Source organism: Vidua chalybeata, chromosome 12, assembly GCF_026979565.1.
Source record: "Vidua chalybeata isolate OUT-0048 chromosome 12, bVidCha1 merged haplotype, whole genome shotgun sequence".
NCBI classification, from domain to species: Eukaryota; Metazoa; Chordata; class Aves; order Passeriformes; family Viduidae; genus Vidua; species Vidua chalybeata.
In genome coordinates this window covers 20,315,203-20,336,699 of record NC_071541.1, presented here as the reverse complement: position 1 = coordinate 20,336,699, position 21,497 = coordinate 20,315,203, and the positions used below count along the sequence as shown (strand labels likewise).

General features: G+C 55.8%; 1 protein-coding gene across 15 annotated transcripts in view; it reads right to left on the bottom strand.

Moving 5' to 3' along the window:
* LOC128794028 (uncharacterized) overlaps positions 1–21,497 on the bottom strand; it is a 64,489-nt gene that overhangs the window by 18,271 nt on the left and 24,721 nt on the right. For 3 of the 15 annotated variants that reach the window (XM_053953592.1, XM_053953595.1, XM_053953599.1), the window contains exons 6-22: positions 15,815–15,886; positions 15,541–15,618; positions 15,352–15,453; positions 14,786–14,893; positions 14,057–14,128; positions 13,899–13,970; positions 13,713–13,811; positions 12,418–12,489; positions 12,260–12,331; positions 12,074–12,172; positions 10,779–10,850; positions 10,621–10,692; positions 10,435–10,533; positions 9,869–9,976; positions 9,140–9,211; positions 8,982–9,053; positions 8,796–8,894 (exon numbers count right to left, since the gene is read on the bottom strand). In XM_053953592.1, the coding sequence (XP_053809567.1) occupies positions 8,796–8,894; positions 8,982–9,053; positions 9,140–9,211; positions 9,869–9,976; positions 10,435–10,533; positions 10,621–10,692; positions 10,779–10,850; positions 12,074–12,172; positions 12,260–12,331; positions 12,418–12,489; positions 13,713–13,811; positions 13,899–13,970; positions 14,057–14,128; positions 14,786–14,893; positions 15,352–15,453; positions 15,541–15,618; positions 15,815–15,886 (1,440 nt within the window). Of the gene's footprint in view, positions 1–4,308; positions 4,745–5,276; positions 6,196–6,641; positions 6,741–6,835; positions 6,914–7,109; positions 7,182–7,546; positions 7,619–8,270; positions 8,379–8,795; positions 8,895–8,981; positions 9,054–9,139; positions 9,212–9,868; positions 9,977–10,434; positions 10,534–10,620; positions 10,693–10,778; positions 10,851–12,073; positions 12,173–12,259; positions 12,332–12,417; positions 12,490–13,712; positions 13,812–13,898; positions 13,971–14,056; positions 14,129–14,785; positions 14,894–15,351; positions 15,454–15,540; positions 15,619–15,814; positions 15,887–16,251; positions 16,324–16,682; positions 17,203–21,497 lie in introns of those variants that run through there. The other 12 variants (XM_053953607.1, XM_053953605.1, XM_053953602.1 and 9 more) reach the window with 12 other exon arrangements.

Sequence of the window (21,497 nt, the reverse complement as noted above, 5' to 3'; positions counted from 1 at the left end):
TGAGGGGGTTCTCGAACGAACGCAAAATCAAAAACGTCAGGTGGAAAGCCCCGAATGGTTTGTATTGGATCTGTGGGAAGAAAGCATACAGCGAGTTGCCTCAGCGGTGGAAAGGATCATGTATAATAGGATTAATCAGACCTGCTTTCTTTACCCTACCTCGGTCAGAACGCAGCTCACTTGGGCCCCCCTTATACGAAAGACTGAGCAGGAAGAGAAGGGAGGTAAAAAAGAAGGTCCCTGTTTTTGGTGGGGGTCAGACTTGGGGTGAGGAGGAGTGGCCCGCAGAAAGGATAATAGAATATTATGGTCCTGCAACATGGGCTCAGGATGGAAGCTGGGGGTATAGGAGCCCGATTTTGTTGTAAAATGCAGGCGAACCCAATGGGAAGAATGATGATGTCCGACTCAGTTCAGAAGGCTGAATGATTTCTTTATTTATTCTTTATGCTATAATACATTAATATACTATATAAAGGAGGATACTAAAAACTACATGCTACTTTCTCTAACTACCATATCGAACTAACTAACAACTCGTGACCCTGTTCGCCAGAGTCCAGACACAGGTGGATCCGATTGGCCACCAGGTCCAAACAATCCTCACCAGCATCCAATCAAGCAATCACCCCAGGTAAACAATTCTCCAAGCACATTCCACATCAGAAAAACAAGGAGCAGAAACAGAAATTGTTTTCTCTTTCTTTCTCTCAGTGTACCCCCATGAAAAATCCTGAGAGAGAGAGAAATGTGCTTGCCCCAGATTTATCTGTTAAACCGGCTGATAAGACTGCAGGCAGTGGTGGAGGTCGTTTCTAACCACACCTCAGACGCCCTCGAGCTGCTATCTAAACAACACTCCCAGATGAGGGCCTTTGTATATCAAAACAGCATAAGCCCTCGACTATTTATTAGCAGAAGAGGGAGGGGTCTGTGGAAAATTTAATGAATCGGAATGTTGTATAGAGATTGATGACTATGGGGAAAGCATCAGAGGCCTGGCAACAGAAATTAAAAGGGGAGCACATGTTCCAGTACAAAAATGGAACTCCATACTCCAAGCATCCTGGTGGGATTATCTGTTTGATGGAGCATGGTGGAAGAAGGTAATACTCTTTATATTATGTTCAATAGCCGGGATCATACTCCTACCCTGCCTGATACCATGCTTTATTAGGTTGGTACATTCCGTAGTACAGGGCACGCAAGCAGCAGCCATGCCCACAGACCCAGAATGTGCGATGGGAAAAACAAATCAAGTATCAAAAATAATGAAACTGGGAGAGGAAAACGTACACCGTAGAGCACCAGATGCTTTGGCCAGATTTGAAGAACAGATAAAAGGGGAAGGGGAGGTCTACAGACTGTATCAGGGAATTCCGAGGGAAGACTGGCATAATGAACCTTGAGGTAACTAAGATTTGAGAAATAAGATGATAATATAAAGCACCAGTAAACGTAGTTGTGTAGAAGGTAGAGAAAGCACGTATTAATATGTTTATATAGAAGGGGAGGGATTGTTCTATGTGTATATGATAATTCGTGCAAATAAAATTGTTGTGTATTTTATTGTCATGTACTGTTAAGATATACTCTTATAAGAAGTTTTAAAATGCACATGCCAGTGACAGGGATTGCAACACAATGTCAAAACCACCTGGACAAGGGAGGGAGAACTTAATTTACAATCAAATGAACGTGGCCAGCCCGGAGATGGATCGTCCATCAGGGCGGTCTGAGGAGCACCCGGACGAAGAATACGCGATAAATATCTGAGATTGAGATAGCCAGAGCCATCGGGGAGATACGTCTCAATGCCGAATTCCGGGAACGCGATCATGGGTGCTCATCACTCTCTGGACGTGTTTTGTTCAACTTGCCACAGAGAAAGAACTCCACCTGAATATGTGCAGTCCAAAAGGAAGAAAAGGGACTCTGCCTCGGGCAAGAAAAACCATATAAAAATTGCTCGGGCAGGACAGTCGGCGTGAAGCATAGGGGACCCTCTGCTGTAGCGGTCAAGCCTGTGTCTCACCCAGCGCCGATACCCGGGCTCAGCCCTGACCTTTTTTTGGATAGTGGCTTTTCATTGTTATTGTCTAAATTTTTATTTGGACCAATTAATACTTTTTCTTTAATTAAGAAATTTATCGCAAGGACAAGATAGCAGAGAGCAATGTAAAAATCGGCTGAAAATAAAAGGAGGAAATGCTGAAGGAGTTATTTGTGCACATTTGGGGGTTTGTTTTTCTTGGGTGCAGAGCAAAATCAAAAGCTCCTAAATGCCCAAAAGATTGGAAATGTGGAATGTCCTCCATAGCAGAGTGTCAGACCTCTGGATCCCTAAAACAATTTTATCGTGGTGGAACAGTGGTAGCTTGAGCTGGTGCCTCTTGGGGACCCTGAACAAAGAACCTCTGGGCTTTTATACCCTCCCAGCTGAAGTGGGATAGTCGGGGTCTTCCTGCTGTGTCCGAGTGCCCGGTCACTGGCTGGCACCGCAGGTCCCCAGGTCCTCTGCTGAGCCATCCCTCTCCTACAGTCAAGTTCAGTCTGTCACATTTGGCTTTTCTCTCTGACCCACCACCAGGACCACAAGAGCACATCGTCCTGAGGATGTAAAAATGCCTGTTCTTGCTGGAACATTGCTGTTGCGTGACAGCCCTGCAGGCAGAGCGGGCAGCTGTAGGGATGTTGACTCGTTTCCCTGGTGCCAGCCATGCTGCATGCATCGGAGCTCCTGGGTGTTGGTGCTCGCTGGGACACGGCCCGGCCCGGCACCACGGGGAGTTACAAAGCGTCTTCAAGGAATCCCCACACGTTAAAGCACACGATTCAGCCTGGGATTTTAAGTTGTTTGTCAACTTAAAGAGGGCCTAAACAAGTCTGCAAGAGGCCTAAACAAGTCTCCTATGAATTCTCTCCGTGGCAAGTTCACTTCCGTCCCCGAATGCCCCTCAGCGTTCCCAAGGCAGTGGCAGGAGCCGGGCGCTCAGCCGGAGCCCCGCTGGGCGGGAAGAGCGCGACACAGAGCGAGCCCTTGGTGCCTGGGATGGCCACAGGCCCGGGAGAGCCGAGCGGGCAGCGCCAGGGCCCTGCTCAGGGCTCCCCAGGCTCCTGTGGCATCGGTTCCGTCCCCTCGGGCGCTGAGCGGTGCCCGGTCCCGCCGCTCTGCCTGCGGGGCTGCCTGTGCCCGGCTCCGCTGGAGGCAGGGCCGGGGCTGCGGCCCCTGGGCTCGGGGTGCCGCCTGCCCGGCGCTCAGCACCGCCCGTGCCGTGCCCGTGCAGCGCGACCCGGCGGGGCAGCTCCGCCTCGCCCCCTCGCCACAGCCGTCCCGGCAGGGCGGCTGCCCCTGGGCCGCGGCAGCCCCGAGCCGGACGGGCCCGGGAGGGCCAAGCAGGGAAGCCGGGAGGGCTCCGGCCCCTGCGTGCCTCAGAAGAGACTCCAGCCCCACTGCCTGCAGCAGGAGGGACGCAAAGCACCGGCACGCTTATGAGAGTCCGCAGCCCTCTCCACATCTGAAATGAGACCCCAAAACCCCATCACGGGCCCCAGCAGAGACCCCCAGCACCCTGCACACCGTGGGAGACATCCCAAGCCCCCTGCGTGCCTCACACAGGATTCCAAATCCCTTGCATGACTTACAGTGGACCCCCAGAGTCCTCCATGCCTCAGAGAGAACCTAAAATATCCCTGTGTGTCTCACAAGGGACCCTAGTCCCTCGTGCACCCTTGGGGGACTCCAAAGCCCCCACGTGCCTTATGGGGAAGCCCAGGCCAGCTAGGCCAAGTGTTTTGACCTGGAAATCAAGTGTGATTGCAGCTGGCTTGTTGTGCCTCTGGGGCTGTTCATCAGCCCCATCAGGCCCCGAGGCCACACAGCCCTTCCCTTCCCTTCTGGCCCTCGCCCAGAGGAGCAGACCCTGTGCAGCACCCTGGATTGCTGATGGCCCATCAATTAGGTCCTATCAAGTGTGTGTTAATTAGGGAGGAGCTTTGTTTTGCCTGCTGGCATTGCAGGTCAGGCTGTGTCCCTGGAGATGTTCTTGATGGCTTCCCTCTTTTCCTGGGCATGCCACTGGAGGAGCTCCAGGCCCAGATGATCCCACGGAAGGAAATGTGCCCTCAGCCCAGGGACGCTCAGCATGGGCTCCCCCAGCCCCTCGGGGCCCTGCCGCTGCTCACAGCAGCCCCTGCCTGGCTCCTGCCTGCCCTCACCGTGGGCATCCACGGCTGCTCCTGGGCATGGAGCTCAGCCAGTGCTGGTGCCGGCTGGGCTTTGCTGGTGGTACCACCCAGACACGGGGGTGACAGCTCCATCTCTTTATTGCAACCGAAGTGGGGGCCATCACCTACCCTGGCAGGGGCGGGGGGTTACCTTCAATAGCATTTAGGGGGCAGGGCCAGGGAGCTTAGGGGCAGAGGAGGGACCATGTTGGTCTCAGTTGGGGCTGGAGGGTGCTGGGCTGGTACCGGGGTCTTTAGAAGAACTGGGGAATGGGCTGGGACGGGACAGAGGGAGATCAAAAACGGGTGAAGGCAGCTTGGGGATACCCATGGGGAGAGGAAGTGGCAGTGGGATCTACAGGGTCTTTGGAGATATCCTCGTAGACAGATCTACTGGTGTCCTCTGCTCAGAACTCCAGAAAGGGCTGACCAGGCCCTTATTACTGCTGGAGGTGCTCCACAAGCAGTCTGGGTGTGAGGGGAAGCCACTGCTTTCATCTCCTGTCCAGAGCTGCGACTGTGGAAAGAGAGGAGAGCCTGAGGCCACCAGCTGCCAGTGGCACACTGGGACCCTCCTGCACAGCAGGGCCCAGAGCTGGCAAGGCTCCCCAGCCCGGCTGGAGCTGCTGGCACACCTTGGCCCAGCTGGACAGCTGCCCCTCAAGGCCCCGGCGAGCAGGGGACGGCTCTGGGCAGGCTCCCTGGCCAGGAGCGGGCCCCAGAGCGCGACTGCCTTTCAAGGGCAATCTCGTCCCTGCTCTTTCTCCTCCCCACCTTGCCTCGTCTCTGCCCTGTGCCCCCAGGGCTGCTCTTGGCCAGGCAGCCTCAGTGGGAGCCAGCACTGGCTGCAGCCCCAGCGGGCCCCCCAGGACAAGGCCCAGCAATTAAGAGGCCAATGAAAGCACTGAGCAGCAGCAGAACCCTCAGCAGAGTTCTTTGGACAACCACAGACTGGCCACAACTCCACTGCAGCCTCTCTGGGAACCTTCCCTGTCTATAAGAGACTTTCAAAATAAGCTGTTTGAGGGGAAAAGCAACAAAGCACTCACTGTTTTCTCTTCCAGGAATACCAGATTCTAAAGCAGCACAACATGAAGACAAGCTTCAAAAGAAGCATGCCTGACATTAACTCTAGCGAGTAGCCTGTTCCATGACAGAAACCCCTTCCGATGCTCTTCTGGGAATCTGGAACAGGTGCTGTGGTGCTGGCTGCATCTGTGGGAGCAACGGGGAGCGTGAGCCCGCGCTGTGCTGCACTGCTGAGCTGGCAGCAGGGTGCATACGGCCAGGACGTTCGCTGTTTCCCCCAGAGCTGGGGCCTGCAGGCACCTTGCCGCCCCTTGGCACAGGCTGTGCCACCCAACAAAGCCCAGCAGGCCGGGAGGAGAGCCCGGGGCCAGCGCAGCTGCTTGGGCAGTCGCTGCTTTGACGGACACGGGCCAAACCCATCCCTGAGCAGCCCCTACCAGCCCTGGCCCTCCCTGCCTTGGGACAGCTCCCCCAGCCCCAGGGGACAGAGTCAGGCCCTGTCAGGAGCCAGTGCAGCCCCTGCCCAGTCAGGAGCCAGGGCTGGCTCTGGCCCTGGGCTCGCAGCAGGGCTCCCTCTCGGGGCTGCTCCCGTGCCTTGGGCCTCTGGGCACTCAGGGCCAGCTCCGGGAGCAGCCGCAGCGGGAGGGGCGTTGGTGCGTGAGTCCCGATTCCCCGGGGCTGTGAACGAGCTCCAGAGGCCTGGAAGCCGAGGCGCCTCCAGCTTTGGCTGCTGCCGGGCCGTGCAAGGGCAGGGCCTGGGGGAAGAGCTGCTGCCACACAGCCCCGCCGAGGGCTGAGCCCGGCTGAGCCCGGCACAGCAGTTACCTCCTGTGCCTGTGCCCGTGCCTGGCATCGCCTTCCTTCCTGCAGCAGGGGCTGCCACTGAGCCACTGCTTCCTCCGGGATGTGCCTCCTTTTGCAGAGATGTTTGGTCTGTCACTTGAAAAAGGAAGAGGCACAGCTGGATCAGATGGAAACATTCCCCATTGGAGAGGTGGCATCTTCCGGAGGCAATGCTTGTCAAAGTCACAGGTAAAGATCAGGAGAATGCCCAGGCTGTGGGGGCCAGAGAACTCCCTTGTGCAAACAGCTGCGTCTCCTGATCTGCTCAGACACTGGGAAATTGCAGGGGATCTCAGGGTGTGCATAACTCGTGGTGCAGTTTGGGCTCCCTGTCAGCTGCTGCCAAATGCCTTCTTGCAGAGGCTGGGGAGAAGCTGCAGCCAGGCCAGGCTGGGAAACAGCCCTGCAGGCCATGAAAGCACAAGCGGGACAGCCAGGCTGCCATGGATCCCTTCCCGCTGTGCCTGGCACGGCGTGTCCAGATGTGCAGGGAAATCCCCCGGCTGCTGAGTCCCAGAGAAGGCTGAGGGGAATGTACCCACCTTGTCCTCCCTGTGCTTCCTTCTGTGTTTGTCTCAGGAATTCGTTTGACTCATGAGACTTTGTGGCTGCAGTATCTTGGGTCTTTTCTTTTGGAGGACCTTAAGAGAAAGAGAGAAAGTTGTTCCATTTCCCAGGAATGGATCCCACAAAACCAGTGCACAGCCTGTGGGGTCAGCAGGGGCACACTACTCACCCCTGCGACGGGAGGTCTGTTGGTGCGCAGCATCCAGCCCAGGAGCTGGAGAAGTCCTCCCTGCAGACACACCTGTAACTGAACAGCCACAGGAGCTTCTGTCATCTCTGCAGTTCTGCACGGGCAGCACTGAGCTGCAGGAGCGCTGAGGGGATGGCGCAGGGCGAGGGCACACACATGCATGGTTCTGTCCTGGCACCTGCAGCGATGCCTCCCTGGCCGAGCTTTGGGCTCTGAGCTGGCAGCTCTCCCAGGGGGAAAGGCCTTGACCTACCCTCAGCATCTCCCAGAGGGTCAGTACTGGGTATGGGTTGGGAAGCTGCACCACCTTCAGCAACAGGTTCAGCTGCAAAGAAAGGCAGGACAGAACAGCTCCTGTGGCACTGTAGGAGATCCTCAGGCTGCACCCAATGCTCAGCCCCGGGGCGCAGCCCTGGGCCCAGCCCCTTCCCTCTCTGCTCTCCTCCGTGGCTGCACAGAGCACACGGAAGGACACACTGGCATTGCACATGGGAGGAAGATGGACAGCCAAATGCTCCTTCCTCCCACTGACAGCGATCCTGTGGGATCGCTCTGGGCTCCAGAAGGGAGCAGGGCAAGGCTTCCAGTTTCCTTCAAACTTAAGATGATGTTAAGGGAAATGGCTCATGAGTGAGCTCTTGTCACATTGACTCTGATTATTCTCTCAGGAAAGGCACACTGAAAACTTGCCTCCAACATCCTCCAAGATCTTCAAGCCATTTTCCAGCAGGGCTTCCAAATAATCCAGTTTGTGATCCCAATCTAGAAGGGAGCAAAGATCAGAACCATTTCCATGGTGTGCTGTAGTTCCCCTCTGCCTCAGGGAACTGAGTACTGCAAGGCAGTTGGGTAAGGCTGTGGGAACCAGATGGAAATGGATATGGCCAAAGATGCACAGGGGCCTGGGGAGCTCTAGGCTGGCTCCTGATCCTCTCTACACTCTTTCCCTGCCCTGGCAACATCCCTGGAGGGGGAGCGGGAGTAGCCCTGGGTGCTGGGGGCGTTCTTCCTCCCACAGAGGAAATCCTCCCTAAAGGCCAAGGGTAGACTGCGGCAGGCAGTGCCACAATTGTCCCTCCCTCCCTCCCTCTGTCCCTCCTGCCCTCCTTCTGCTGGGAAACTTCCCAGAGCCCCAGGGGACGTAGCCAGGTGCTCACAGGACACACTGGAGCCTTGCTCCTGCCCTCTGCACTTTCCCCACCATGGTCACTCTGTGCAGTCTCTCCCAGGTTTCGGGATGTGTCTCCCACAGAGGGACCCCAGCAGGACTGCTCAGTACCCAAGTGCCCTGAGCCTGCTCAGGATAATTCCCCTGGGCTGTGCCGCTCTTGTCTGGGCTGTGCCTGCACTGCCAAGCAGCAGAGAGGGCAGCTCAAGCCTCAGCAGGGCTCAGGCCCAGAGACACAGCAATTACCTCCAGTGACTGTGCCTGGCATCGCCTCCCTTCCTGCAGCAGAGGCTGCCAATGAGCCACTGGTTCCTCCGGGAAACTCAGCCTTTAGCACAGCCTCTCCTTCCATCTCTGGAGAAAGGAAAAGGCACAGCTGGATCAGATGGGGCATCTTCAGGATGCCAGGCTTGTCAAAGACATTGATATGGATCAGGAAATGTCCCAAGCTCTTGTCACTGGGCCAGAGCACTCCCTTGTGAGTAGCACACCCTTGCAATCAGCTGCACCTCCTGATCTGCTCAGACACTGGGAAATTGCAGGGGATCCCAGAATGTGCATGGCCCATGATGCAGTTTGGCCACCCTGTCAGCTGGTGCCAAATGCAGAGGCTGGGGACTGGGAAACAGCCCTGCAAGGTGTGAAAGCAACAGTGGGGCCGCAAGGCTGCCATGGATCCCTTCCCACTGTTCCGCGCACAGCGTGTTCAGATGTGCAGGGAAAGCCCTCGGCTGCAGAGTCCCAGGGGAAGGCTGAGGGAAATGCTCTCACCATGCCCTTTGTGCAGTTTCTTCACTATTTGTTTCAGGATGTTGTTTGACTCAAGCGATTCCTTCTCTCCTCTAGGTTTGTTCTTCCCTCTCGGAGGACCTTAACAGAAAGTAGTTCCATTTCCCAGGACTGGATGCCACAAAACCAGTGCACAGCCTATGGGGTCAGCAGGGACACACTACTCACCCCTGCGAAGGGAGCCGGGCTTGCGTGGAGCAATCAGCAAAGGGGCAGGAAAATTCCTCCCTGCAGACACAGCTGTAATTGAACAGCCAGAGAAGCTTCTGTCACCTGTCCTGGCAGGCTGTCAGCAATTATTCCTTGGTGGGACAGTGGGAACATACCTGCAGGAGGCTCCAAGGGCTTCAGAACTTCATTCAGCCAAGCTAATGGAGGAGCCTTCCCATCAACCTCATCTAGAACGGAGCACAGATGAGAACATTTTTCAGGGTGTGCTGGCATCCCCTTCTGCCTCTGAGAAATGGGCACTGCAAGGCAGTTGGGTAAGGCCGTAGGAGCCAGATGTCAATGGACATGGCCAAAGCTGCACAGGGGCCTGGGGAACTCTGGGCTGGCTCCTGGTCACTCTCCAAACTCTTTCCCTGCCCTGTGCAACATCCCTGGAGGGGCAGCTGGAGCAGCCCACGGCCCAGTGGGAGTATCTCACTCCCATGCAGAGGAAATCCTCCCTAAAGGCCAGGGGAAGACTGCAGCAGGCAGTGCCACAACTGTCCCTCCCTCCCTCCCTCCCTCCCTCCTGCCCTCCTTCTGCTAGGACACCTCCCCCAGCCCGAGGGCCCATAGCCCGTCCCTCTCAGGACACACTGGAGCCTTGCTCTCGCCCTCTGCCCTTTCCCCACCATGGTCACCCTGTGCAGTCTCTCCCAGGTTTCGGGATGTGTCTCCCACAGAGGGACCCCAGCAGGACTGCTCAGTACCCGAGTGCCCTGAGCCTGCTCAGGATAATTCCCCTGGGCTGTGCCGCTCTTGTCTGGGCTGTGCCTGCACTGCCAAGCAGCAGAGAGGGCAGCTCAAGCCTCAGCAGGGCTCAGGCCCAGAGGCACAGCAATTACCTCCAGTGACTGTGCCTGGCATCGCCTCCCTTCCTGCAGCAGAGGCTGGCACAGAATCACTGCTTCCTCTGGGAAATGCTTCCTTCTGCACAGCCTCTCCTTCCATCTCTGGAGAATGGAAAAGGGACAGCTGGATCAGATGGAAACATTCCCTTTTGGGAATGGGGAAAGTGACAGCTTCAGGAGGCGATACTTGTGAAAGGCATGGGTAAGGATCGGAAAACACTCAGGATTTTGGGACTGTCGGATGCTGGTCCCTTCTCCAAACAGCCCCTAAACCAGATCCACCCAAAGACTGGGAAATTGCAGGGGATCTCAGGGTGTGCACGGCCCATGGTGCAGTTTGGGCTCCCTGTCAGCTGCTGCCAAATGCCTTCCTGCAGCGGCTGGGGAGAAGCTGCAGCCAGGCCAGGCTGGGAAACAGCCCTGCAGGCCGTGAAAGCAGCAGCGGGCCAGCCAGGCTGCCATGGATCCCTTCCCGCTGTGCCGGGCACGATGTGTCCAGATGTGCAGGGAACACTCCCGGCTGCAGAGTCCCAGGGGAAGGCTGAGGGAAATGCTCTCACCATGCTCTTTGTGCAGTTTCTCCACTATTTGTTTCAGGATGTTGTTTGACTCAAGCAATTCCTTCTCTCCTCTAGGTTTGTTCTTCCCTCTCGGAGGACCTTAACAGAAAGTAGTTCCATTTCCCAGGACTGGATGCCACAAAACCAGTGCACAGCCTGTGGGGTCAGCAGGGACACACTACTCACCCCTGCGAAGGGAGCCGGGCTTGCGCGGAGCAATCAGCAAAGGGGCAGGAAAATTCCTCCCTGCAGACACAGCTGTAATTGAACAGCCAGAGAAGCTTCTGTCACCTGTCCTGGCAGGCTGTCAGCAATTACTCCTTGGTGAGACAGTGGGAACATACCTGCAGGAGGCTCCAAGGGCTTCAGAACTTCATTCAGCCAAGCTAATGGAGAAGCCTTCCCATCAGCCTCATCTAGAACAGAGCACAGATGAGAACATTTTTCAGGGTGTCCTGGCATCTCCTTCTGCCTCTGAGAAATGGGCACTGCAAGGCAGTTGGGTAAGGCTGTGGGAGCCAGATGTCAATGGACATGGCCAAAGCTGCACAGGGGCCTGGGGAACTCTGGGCTGGCTCCTGGTCACTCTCCACACTCTTTCCCTGCCCTGTGCAACATCCCTGGAGGGGCAGCTGGAGCAGCCCACGGCCCAATGGGAGTCTCTCACTCCCATGCAGAGGAAATCCTCCCTAAAGGCCAGGGGAAGACTGCAGCAGGCAGTGCCACAACTGTCCCTCCCTCCCTCCCTCCCTCCCTCCTGCCCTCCTTCTGCTAGGACACCTCCCCCAGCCCGAGGGCCCATAGCCCGTCCCTCTCAGGACACACTGGAGCCTTGCTCTCGCCCTCTGCCCTTTCCCCACCATGGTCACCCTGTGCAGTCTCTCCCAGGTTTCGGGATGTGTCTCCCACAGAGGGACCCCAGCAGGACTGCTCAGTACCCGAGTGCCTTAAGCCTGCTCAGGATAATTCCCCTGGGCTGTGCCGCTCTTGTCTGGGCTGTGCCTGCACTGCCAAGCAGCAGAGAGGGCAGCTCAAGCCTCAGCAGGGCTCAGGCCCAGAGGCACAGCAATTACCTCCAGTGGCTGTGCCTGGCATCGCCTCCCTTCCTGCAGCAGAGGCTGGCACAGAATCACTGCTTCCTCTGGGAAATGCTTCCTTCTGCACAGCCTCTCCTTCCATCTCTGGAGAATGGAAAAGGGACAGCTGGATCAGATGGAAACATTCCCTTTTGGGAATGGGGAAAGTGACAGCTTCAGGAGGCGATACTTGTGAAAGGCATGGGTAAGGATCGGAAAACACTCAGGATTTTGGGACTGTCGGATGCTGGTCCCTTCTCCAAACAGCCCCTAAACCAGATCCACCCAAAGACTGGGAAATTGCAGGGGATCTCAGGGTGTGCACGGCCCATGGTGCAGTTTGGGCTCCCTGTCAGCTGCTGCCAAATGCCTTCCTGCAGCGGCTGGGGAGAAGCTGCAGCCAGGCCAGGCTGGGAAACAGCCCTGCAGGCCGTGAAAGCAGCAGCGGGCCAGCCAGGCTGCCATGGATCCCTTCCCGCTGTGCCGGGCACGATGTGTCCAGATGTGCAGGGAACACTCCCGGCTGCAGAGTCCCAGGGGAAGGCTGAGGGAAATGCTCTCACCATGCTCTTTGTGCAGTTTCTCCACTATTTGTTTCAGGATGTTGTTTGACTCAAGCAATTCCTTCTCTCCTCTAGGTTTGTTCTTCCCTCTCGGAGGACCTTAACAGAAAGTAGTTCCATTTCCCAGGACTGGATGCCACAAAACCAGTGCACAGCCTGTGGGGTCAGCAGGGACACACTACTCACCCCTGCGAAGGGAGCCGGGCTTGCGCGGAGCAATCAGCAAAGGGGCAGGAAAATTCCTCCCTGCAGACACAGCTGTAATTGAACAGCCAGAGAAGCTTCTGTCACCTGTCCTGGCAGGCTGTCAGCAATTACTCCTTGGTGAGACAGTGGGAACATACCTGCAGGAGGCTCCAAGGGCTTCAGAACTTCATTCAGCCAAGCTAATGGAGAAGCCTTCCCATCAGCCTCATCTAGAACAGAGCACAGATGAGAACATTTTTCAGGGTGTCCTGGCATCTCCTTCTGCCTCTGAGAAATGGGCACTGCAAGGCAGTTGGGTAAGGCTGTGGGAGCCAGATGTCAATGGACATGGCCAAAGCTGCACAGGGGCCTGGGGAACTCTGGGCTGGCTCCTGGTCACTCTCCACACTCTTTCCCTGCCCTGTGCAACATCCCTGGAGGGGCAGCTGGAGCAGCCCACGGCCCAATGGGAGTCTCTCACTCCCATGCAGAGGAAATCCTCCCTAAAGGCCAGGGGAAGACTGCAGCAGGCAGTGCCACAACTGTCCCTCCCTCCCTCCCTCCCTCCCTCCTGCCCTCCTTCTGCTAGGACACCTCCCCCAGCCCGAGGGCCCATAGCCCGTCCCTCTCAGGACACACTGGAGCCTTGCTCTCGCCCTCTGCCCTTTCCCCACCATGGTCACCCTGTGCAGTCTCTCCCAGGTTTCGGGATGTGTCTCCCACAGAGGGACCCCAGCAGGACTGCTCAGTACCCGAGTGCCTTAAGCCTGCTCAGGATAATTCCCCTGGGCTGTGCCGCTCTTGTCTGGGCTGTGCCTGCACTGCCAAGCAGCAGAGAGGGCAGCTCAAGCCTCAGCAGGGCTCAGGCCCAGAGGCACAGCAATTACCTCCAGTGGCTGTGCCTGGCATCGCCTCCCTTCCTGCAGCAGAGGCTGGCACAGAATCACTGCTTCCTCTGGGAAATGCTTCCTTCTGCACAGCCTCTCCTTCCATCTCTGGAGAATGGAAAAGGGACAGCTGGATCAGATGGAAACATTCCCTTTTGGGAATGGGGAAAGTGACAGCTTCAGGAGGCGATACTTGTGAAAGGCATGGGTAAGGATCGGAAAACACTCAGGATTTTGGGACTGTCGGATGCTGGTCCCTTCTCCAAACAGCCCCTAAACCAGATCCACCCAAAGACTGGGAAATTGCAGGGGATCTCAGGGTGTGCACGGCCCATGGTGCAGTTTGGGCTCCCTGTCAGCTGCTGCCAAATGCCTTCCTGCAGCGGCTGGGGAGAAGCTGCAGCCAGGCCAGGCTGGGAAACAGCCCTGCAGGCCGTGAAAGCAGCAGCGGGCCAGCCAGGCTGCCATGGATCCCTTCCCGCTGTGCCGGGCACGATGTGTCCAGATGTGCAGGGAACACTCCCGGCTGCAGAGTCCCAGGGGAAGGCTGAGGGAAATGCTCTCACCATGCTCTTTGTGCAGTTTCTCCACTATTTGTTTCAGGATGTTGTTTGACTCAAGCAATTCCTTCTCTCCTCTAGGTTTGTTCTTCCCTCTCGGAGGACCTTAACAGAAAGTAGTTCCATTTCCCAGGACTGGATGCCACAAAACCAGTGCACAGCCTGTGGGGTCAGCAGGGACACACTACTCACCCCTGCGAAGGGAGCCGGGCTTGCGCGGAGCAATCAGCAAAGGGGCAGGAAAATTCCTCCCTGCAGACACAGCTGTAATTGAACAGCCAGAGAAGCTTCTGTCACCTGTCCTGGCAGGCTGTCAGCAATTACTCCTTGGTGAGACAGTGGGAACATACCTGCAGGAGGCTCCAAGGGCTTCAGAACTTCATTCAGCCAAGCTAATGGAGAAGCCTTCCCATCAGCCTCATCTAGAACGGAGCACAGATGAGAACATTTTTCAGGGTGTCCTGGCATCTCCTTCTGCCTCTGAGAAATGGGCACTGCAAGGCAGTTGGGTAAGGCTGTGGGAGCCAGATGTCAATGGACATGGCCAAAGCTGCACAGGGGCCTGGGGAACTCTGGGCTGGCTCCTGGTCACTCTCCACACTCTTTCCCTGCCCTGTGCAACATCCCTGGAGGGGCAGCTGGAGCAGCCCACGGCCCAATGGGAGTCTCTCACTCCCATGCAGAGGAAATCCTCCCTAAAGGCCAGGGGAAGACTGCAGCAGGCAGTGCCACAACTGTCCCTCCCTCCCTCCCTCCCTCCCTCCTGCCCTCCTTCTGCTAGGACACCTCCCCCAGCCCGAGGGCCCATAGCCCGTCCCTCTCAGGACACACTGGAGCCTTGCTCTCGCCCTCTGCCCTTTCCCCACCATGGTCACCCTGTGCAGTCTCTCCCAGGTTTCGGGATGTGTCTCCCACAGAGGGACCCCAGCAGGACTGCTCAGTACCCGAGTGCCCTGAGCCTGCTCAGGATAATTCCCCTGGGCTGTGCCGCTCTTGTCTGGGCTGTGCCTGCACTGCCAAGCAGCAGAGAGGGCAGCTCAAGCCTCAGCAGGGCTCAGGCCCAGAGGCACAGCAATTACCTCCAGTGACTGTGCCTGGCATCGCCTCCCTTCCTGCAGCAGAGGCTGGCACAGAATCACTGCTTCCTCTGGGAAATGCTTCCTTCTGCACAGCCTCTCCTTCCATCTCTGGAGAATGGAAAAGGGACAGCTGGATCAGATGGAAACATTCCCTTTTGGGAATGGGGAAAGTGACAGCTTCAGGAGGCGATACTTGTGAAAGGCATGGGTAAGGATCGGAAAACACTCAGGATTTTGGGACTGTCGGATGCTGGTCCCTTCTCCAAACAGCCCCTAAACCAGATCCACCCAAAGACTGGGAAATTGCAGGGGATCTCAGGGTGTGCACGGCCCATGGTGCAGTTTGGGCTCCCTGTCAGCTGCTGCCAAATGCCTTCCTGCAGCGGCTGGGGAGAAGCTGCAGCCAGGCCAGGCTGGGAAACAGCCCTGCAGGCCGTGAAAGCAGCAGCGGGGCAGCCAGGCTGCCATGGATTCCTTCCCGCTGTGCCGGGCACGATGTGTCCAGATGTGCAGGGAACGCCCCCGGCTGCTGAGTCCCAGGGGAAGGCTGAGGGAAATGCTCTCACCTTGTCCTCCCTGCAGCATTTCCCTCAGCATTTGCCACATGAGTTCAGATGGTTCCAGGGATATCTTGTTTGCTGTGTCTTTGATCTTCTCTGTCTGAGGACCTTAGAGCAAAATATTTCCATTTCCCAGGACTGGATGCCACAAAACCAGTGCACAGCCTGTGGGGTCAGCAGGGACACACCACTCACCCTTGTGATGGGAGCTGGGCTTGTGTGCAACTTCCACCAAAGGTCCTGGGAAAGTCCTCTCTGCAGACACACCTGTAACTCAACAGCCACAGGAGCTTCTGTCATCTCTGCAGATCTGCACAAGCAGCACTGAGCCGCAGACGTGCTGAGGGGATGGTGCAGGGCGAGGGCACACACGTGCATGGTTCTGTCCTGGCACCTGCAGCAATGCCCCCCTGGCCGAGCTTTGGGCTCTGAGCTGGCAGCTCTCCCAGGGGGAAAGGCCTTGACCTACCCTCAGCATCTCCCAGAGGGTCAGTACTGGGTATGGGTTGGGAAGCTGCACCACCTTCAGCAACAGGTTCAGCTGCAAAGAAAGGCAGGACAGAAGAGCTCCCGTGGCGCTGTAGGAGATCCTCAGGCTGCACCCAAGGCTCAGCCCGGGGGCGCAGCCCTGAGCCCGGCCCCTTCCCTCTCTGCTCTCCTCCGTGGCTGCACAGAGCACACGGAAGGACACACTGGCATTGCACATGGGAGGAAGATGGACAGCCAAATGCTCCTTCCTCCCACTGACAGCGATCCTGTGGGATCGCTCTGGGCTCCAGAAGGGAGCAGGGCAAGGCTTCCAGTTTCCTTCAAACTTAAGATGATGTTAAGGGAAATGGCTCATGAGTGAGCTCTTGTCACATTGACTCTGGTTATTCTCTCAGGAAAGGCACACTGAAAACTTGCCTCCAACATCCTCCAAGAACTTCAAGCCGTCATTCATCAGGACTTCCAAATAATCCAATTCATGATCCCAGTCTAGAAGGGAGCACAGATCAGAACCATTTCCATGGTGTGCTGGGATCCCCTTCTGTCTTTGGGAGTGGGGCACTGCAAGGCAGTTGGGTAAGGCCGTGGCAGCCAGATGTGAAAGGACACGGCCAAAGCTGCACAGGGGCCTCGGGAGCTCTGGGCTGGCTCCTGGTCACTCTCCATCCTCCTTGCAGGCCCTGTGCAACATCCCTGGCAGGGAGGGTGGAGCAGCCCAGGGCCCATTGGGACTCTCTCCCTCCCACAGCGGAAACCCTCCCTAAAGCCCAGGGGAAAACCATCCCGCAGCGCTTCCCGGCGAGCAGGGAGCGCTCTCCCGGGAAAGGGGAGCCAGGCTGCCAGTTCACCTGCTCCCCGCGCTTGCAACGGAGCAGCCTGGGCAGCCCTGGCAGGCAGGGCCACGGCCAGGAGGAGCAGGAGGAAGAGGCGTAGAGCAAGGGCCATGGTGCCTCGCCCTCTGCCAGTCCCGCAGCTCTTGCTGCCACCGCTGTCCTGACACCGCTGTCCCAATGTCAGCACCACTGCTGCCACCGCCGCTGCTGCCGCAACAGTTGTGCTCAAGGACTGACTGCTCGGTCCTTGTGGTGCTGTGCAGCCACGGGGCTCTGGCACCTCTGTGACCTCAGAGCCTGCTGTGACCTCAGCCTGCTGTGACCCCAGAGCCTGATGTGACCTCAGCCTGCTCTGACCCCAGAGCCTGCTGTGACCTCATGGCATTGGCTGTACCCCCAGAGTGTACCCCCATCTGTACAAATGGACTGCTCTGATTGTAAATGTTTTGCTTCATCCAAGGGTCATTGCTCAGCAAAACCTTTATTTTGCCTGCTGACATTGCTGGTCAGACTGTGTGCCTGGAGACGCTCTTGATTGTTATGGTATAAATTTATTTTATTGTTTCCTTGTTAGGTGGTTCGTTCTGTTGTACCCCAATTTTCACCCTGAGTTTGCTTACCCCCGGGTTTTACCCTCCCTCAAAGCTGACCCTCATGCCATTCCCCGCCTCTTGTTCAGCTCTTTCCCTGCCTGTCATAGCAACCCAGTCCCATGGTGCCCAAACCTTCCCTGCCACTTTCACATGGGGCCAATCCCTGATTGCAACACCCCTTTGGAATTCCCCTATTCCTCGAAGCCCCACTGGCCCATGTGGCCCATCCTCTCCACCCTCCTACCCCAACTGGCTCCAGACCCTCTGCTGTAGCGGTCAAACCTGTGTCTCACCGAAGTGCTGATACCCGGGTTCAGCATGTCATGGTTTGACACTCGCACAATGCCAGCGTCCCCATGAAAATGCACCTTTCCTTAATAAATGCTGTGAGATGTTATCAGGAACAGAGCAGAGCAGGCCCAAGCTTAATAATAAAGGAAAAAAAAAACTTTATTAAACAACTACTAATACAGAAAACACATAAACTAAATCCAGGATGAAGACCTTTTAAAACACCCCTCCTCCTCCCAATTTCCAAAAACACCTAGCCATGAAACATCACCCGGGATTCCTGATCAAATTACCACCCTTCAGGTAATCCATACTCAAACTATCAAGGGAGAGAGAAGTCTCTCTTGCACCACAGACCCCCCAGGAAACACAGCTGCCCCCTGTGTTTCCCTGTCACACATGGCAACCGCCCGGAAAAAAAAAATCTGCCAGTGTGACACTCTCCATTCCATGTCACAGTGCTCTCACCACCGTGCATGGACAGACTACTCATAGGGCTCCTTTAAGGATGCTTTGCCACAGACCCAAAGATACAACAGTTCAGCTTCTCATCTTGGGACTACAGTCCCCCCCCATTTTCCCCTGGGGCCGAGGGGTCCAAACAGGACTCATCTTCTTCCCGAAGACAGAGGGTATCACCATTCCCTCTTCAGCTTTCTTCGTTTCTCGCCATTCCTGTGCTGTTCGAAGCTGAAACAGGTCTCCTTGGGTCACCACTGCATCCCCCTAAAATGCAGTCTCTATTGCAGGAGATTTTGGTTCAGTCCATGGCTAACAAGAAAAGTCCAGCCAAAAGCTACTTCATCATCTCCTCCCACCTAAATATTTCTTCTTCTAACATCTCAGGTCCCGGACTATCTCTCTTCCACTACAAATCAAGGAGGAGTAATACTTTTAAAAAGCCCTCATTTCCTGGAAAGGGTTAAACGTTCAGACTCCCTGGACGGCTGATATCTCGGTCCGGTGTTCCGCCACCTCCCACGCTGGGCATCCCCCCCCCCTTCTCCTTCTCCTCTGCTGGCAAATTTCCAGGTGCTGTCAGGCTCTCTGTCTCTTTCCCTCTTGGGGGGGGGGGGGAAACAAAGGCATCTCCGCTCCTCTCCACCCTTCCGTCCAGGAGCTGGCTGGGTTCCAGACCCTCAGCCCCCTCGGCCTACCTGGACAAGGCCGCGTGGCTTCCCCTCCCCCACCCAGCCCATGGCTGGGCAGGGGGGGAGTCTGCACTCTCTGACGACCGGAACCAAAAGAGACAGTTCCCTTGGGAGTTCTTGCTTTTAACCCCCTGTGTTCTCAGAGGCGTGTCCATACTTTCAGTGGTCACTCCAGGTGCCAATATCCAAACCTGACCACTGATTGGTTTGACCCAACTTCCTGGAAAAAATTCACTTCCATGTCAAACCACGACACAGCACTGCCTTTTTTTGGATAGTGGCTTTTCATTGTTATTCTTTAAATTTTTATTTGGTCCAATAAATACATTTTTTTAAATTAATAAATTGGAGCATTCATTTATAACAATCATGGTGAGCCTTGATGTGATCTGATTTGGGGGTCTGGGGAAACCCTTTTTTGTCTGGGCGACACCCTGCCAATTTCGACGGCCGGAGGGCACTGGGGAGTCCCGTAGAACCAAACAGATTTTGAATTCGGAGCCAGAGCCACTATCAAAAAAGGGGGATAAAACGGGCCCAGAGCTCTTGGGAACTCGGAGCAGAATCTCTGAGGCCGCGGTTAAATATTTTCACTCATAAAAATCTACGTGCACGAAGAATCCACGCGGGAAAAAGGACCGTAAGTATCGCATGGTTGAGTGAGGGGTGATCGAGCGTGTGTGTGAGATGTGCCATTGTCACGGGGTGAGAGAGGCCCCAAGACGATCGCAGTTCCACTCTTCCACGAGGAAAGTGGTCGGTTGCGGGGGAAGCAAACGGAATGGGGAAATCTCATTTTACGTGTAAAGCGTGCAACTCGGGGAGTTCAGGGGTTCGATCACGGGCGGATTGATGAGGGAGGGTATGTTCTCGGGTGTTTGAGAACTGGTAAACTGTGGCAAGCACATTTCTCTCTCTCTCAGGATTTTTTATTGAGGTGCACAGAGAGAAATGAAAGAGAAAACAATTTCTATTTCTGCTCCTTGTTTTTCTCTTGTGGAATGTGTTTGGAGAATTGTTTACCCAGAGTGAGCGCTTGGTTGGATCATGGTGGATTGTTTGGGCCTGACAGCCAATCGGATCCACCTGTGTCTGGGCTCTGGAGAACAGGGTCACGAGTTGTGAGGAGTTAGATATGATGGTTAGAGAAAGTGGCATGTAGTGTTTGGTATCCTCTTTTATATAGCATATTGGTGTGTTGTAGCATAGTTATGGTGGAGAAATCGTTCGGCCTTCTGAGGTGGAGTTGGATATCATCGTTCTTCCCATTGGGTTCGCCGACATCTACAACAGTAAACCTCTTTGGTCCAGGACTTTGGAAGTCCGGGGAAAAGGTAAGAGAGCTCACCACCAGTTGCTGGTCCACAGAGCGGTTTGCTGTGTGAGTGATAGGCTGGTAACATTCAATCGGGACAGGCTAAAACCTCAGTATCATCCAGGACGGATTCAAGGACTTTGGTAAAGGAATTAAGGTAAGCAGGCTTGTTGAGGTATGGGGCAGAAAAAGAGTAAAATTCAGGGAAAATCCCAGGGGAAACCTGGTAAGGGGCAGCAGGACTGTTTGCCAGAAATCCCAAGGGGAAGCCCGTTGGGGTGGATTTTGGAGCATTGGGAGCACTGCCCCCAGAGACAGGGGAAATCTAAGGAAAAGATGATACATTACTGTGTGGAGGTATGGGGGAACATGGAAATTGGGAAATAGCAGTTTTGGCCCATGTTTGGCACATTTGATACAAGAATGTGTCAGGCGTTATACGATGGTATATATGAAGAAAGCGGGCCAGAAGGGGAGGAGCTGGACTATGCCAGATTGTGGGAATATGCTGGTGTCAGGCTATTCCCGGTCCGAACTCAGGGTGTTAAAATAAATCAGAGTGAGACCTGGGAGCCCTTGGACAACCTTCCACCCCCATACCTAAACCAGGTCCAGCCCCCAGTGCCCGCTCCAGTGGATCACCCGCCTCAACCCGCACAGGCACAGGCACCGCCGTGTAATATACAGCCCCCGGCTCTGGCGGTGCCGGACCCGCCGGGTCCCTCTCAGCCCCCGCCTGTGCCACAGCAGGCGGACGGCCCCGGGCACACACTCCCCGCCGGCGAAACTGCCTCTCCTCCAGCCAGCAGGACGCGTCGCAAGACGCGGAGGGAGAACCATGGCGATAGTGAGGGGGAAGGGAACAGACCCGGTCTCTACCCCTAAGGGAAGTACCAACCGCTCCCGGAGACATTGGGCATGTAAATGTGCCTATCAATACGGGAGACGTCAGAGCCTTCAGAAGGGAAACGGGGAAATTAATGGATGACCCTCTGGGGGTGGCGGAGAGGCTGGATGAGTTTTTGGGGAACAGTATCTATTCATATGATGCTATCTGCACCATTCTAAGGTCGTTGTTCAACACCGAGGAAGGGGACATGATACGGCAGGCTGCAATAACGGATTGGGAACACAGGAATCCCCGGGGCGGGGAGCGGGGCCGAGAGGTGGCCTGAACAGAGGCCATCATGGAATGCCCAGTCGGAGGAGGATCGGCTCAAAATGATAGGGCTGAGGAACATGGTAATACAGGGAATTGAGGGGGCGGTACCAAAGGGGCAGAACATCAGTAAAGCATTGGGGGAATGCCAGGGGAGGGTAGAAACACCTACCAAATGGCTGGAACGGTAAAGAAAAAGTCCCCAGATGTATTCAGGCACTGACCCTAATTTTCTGCTTGGGGCTATTTTGTTAAAAACACAATTTATTGCTAAAACGTGGGAGGAATTGTGGAAAAAGCTAGAAAGAATAGAGATATGGC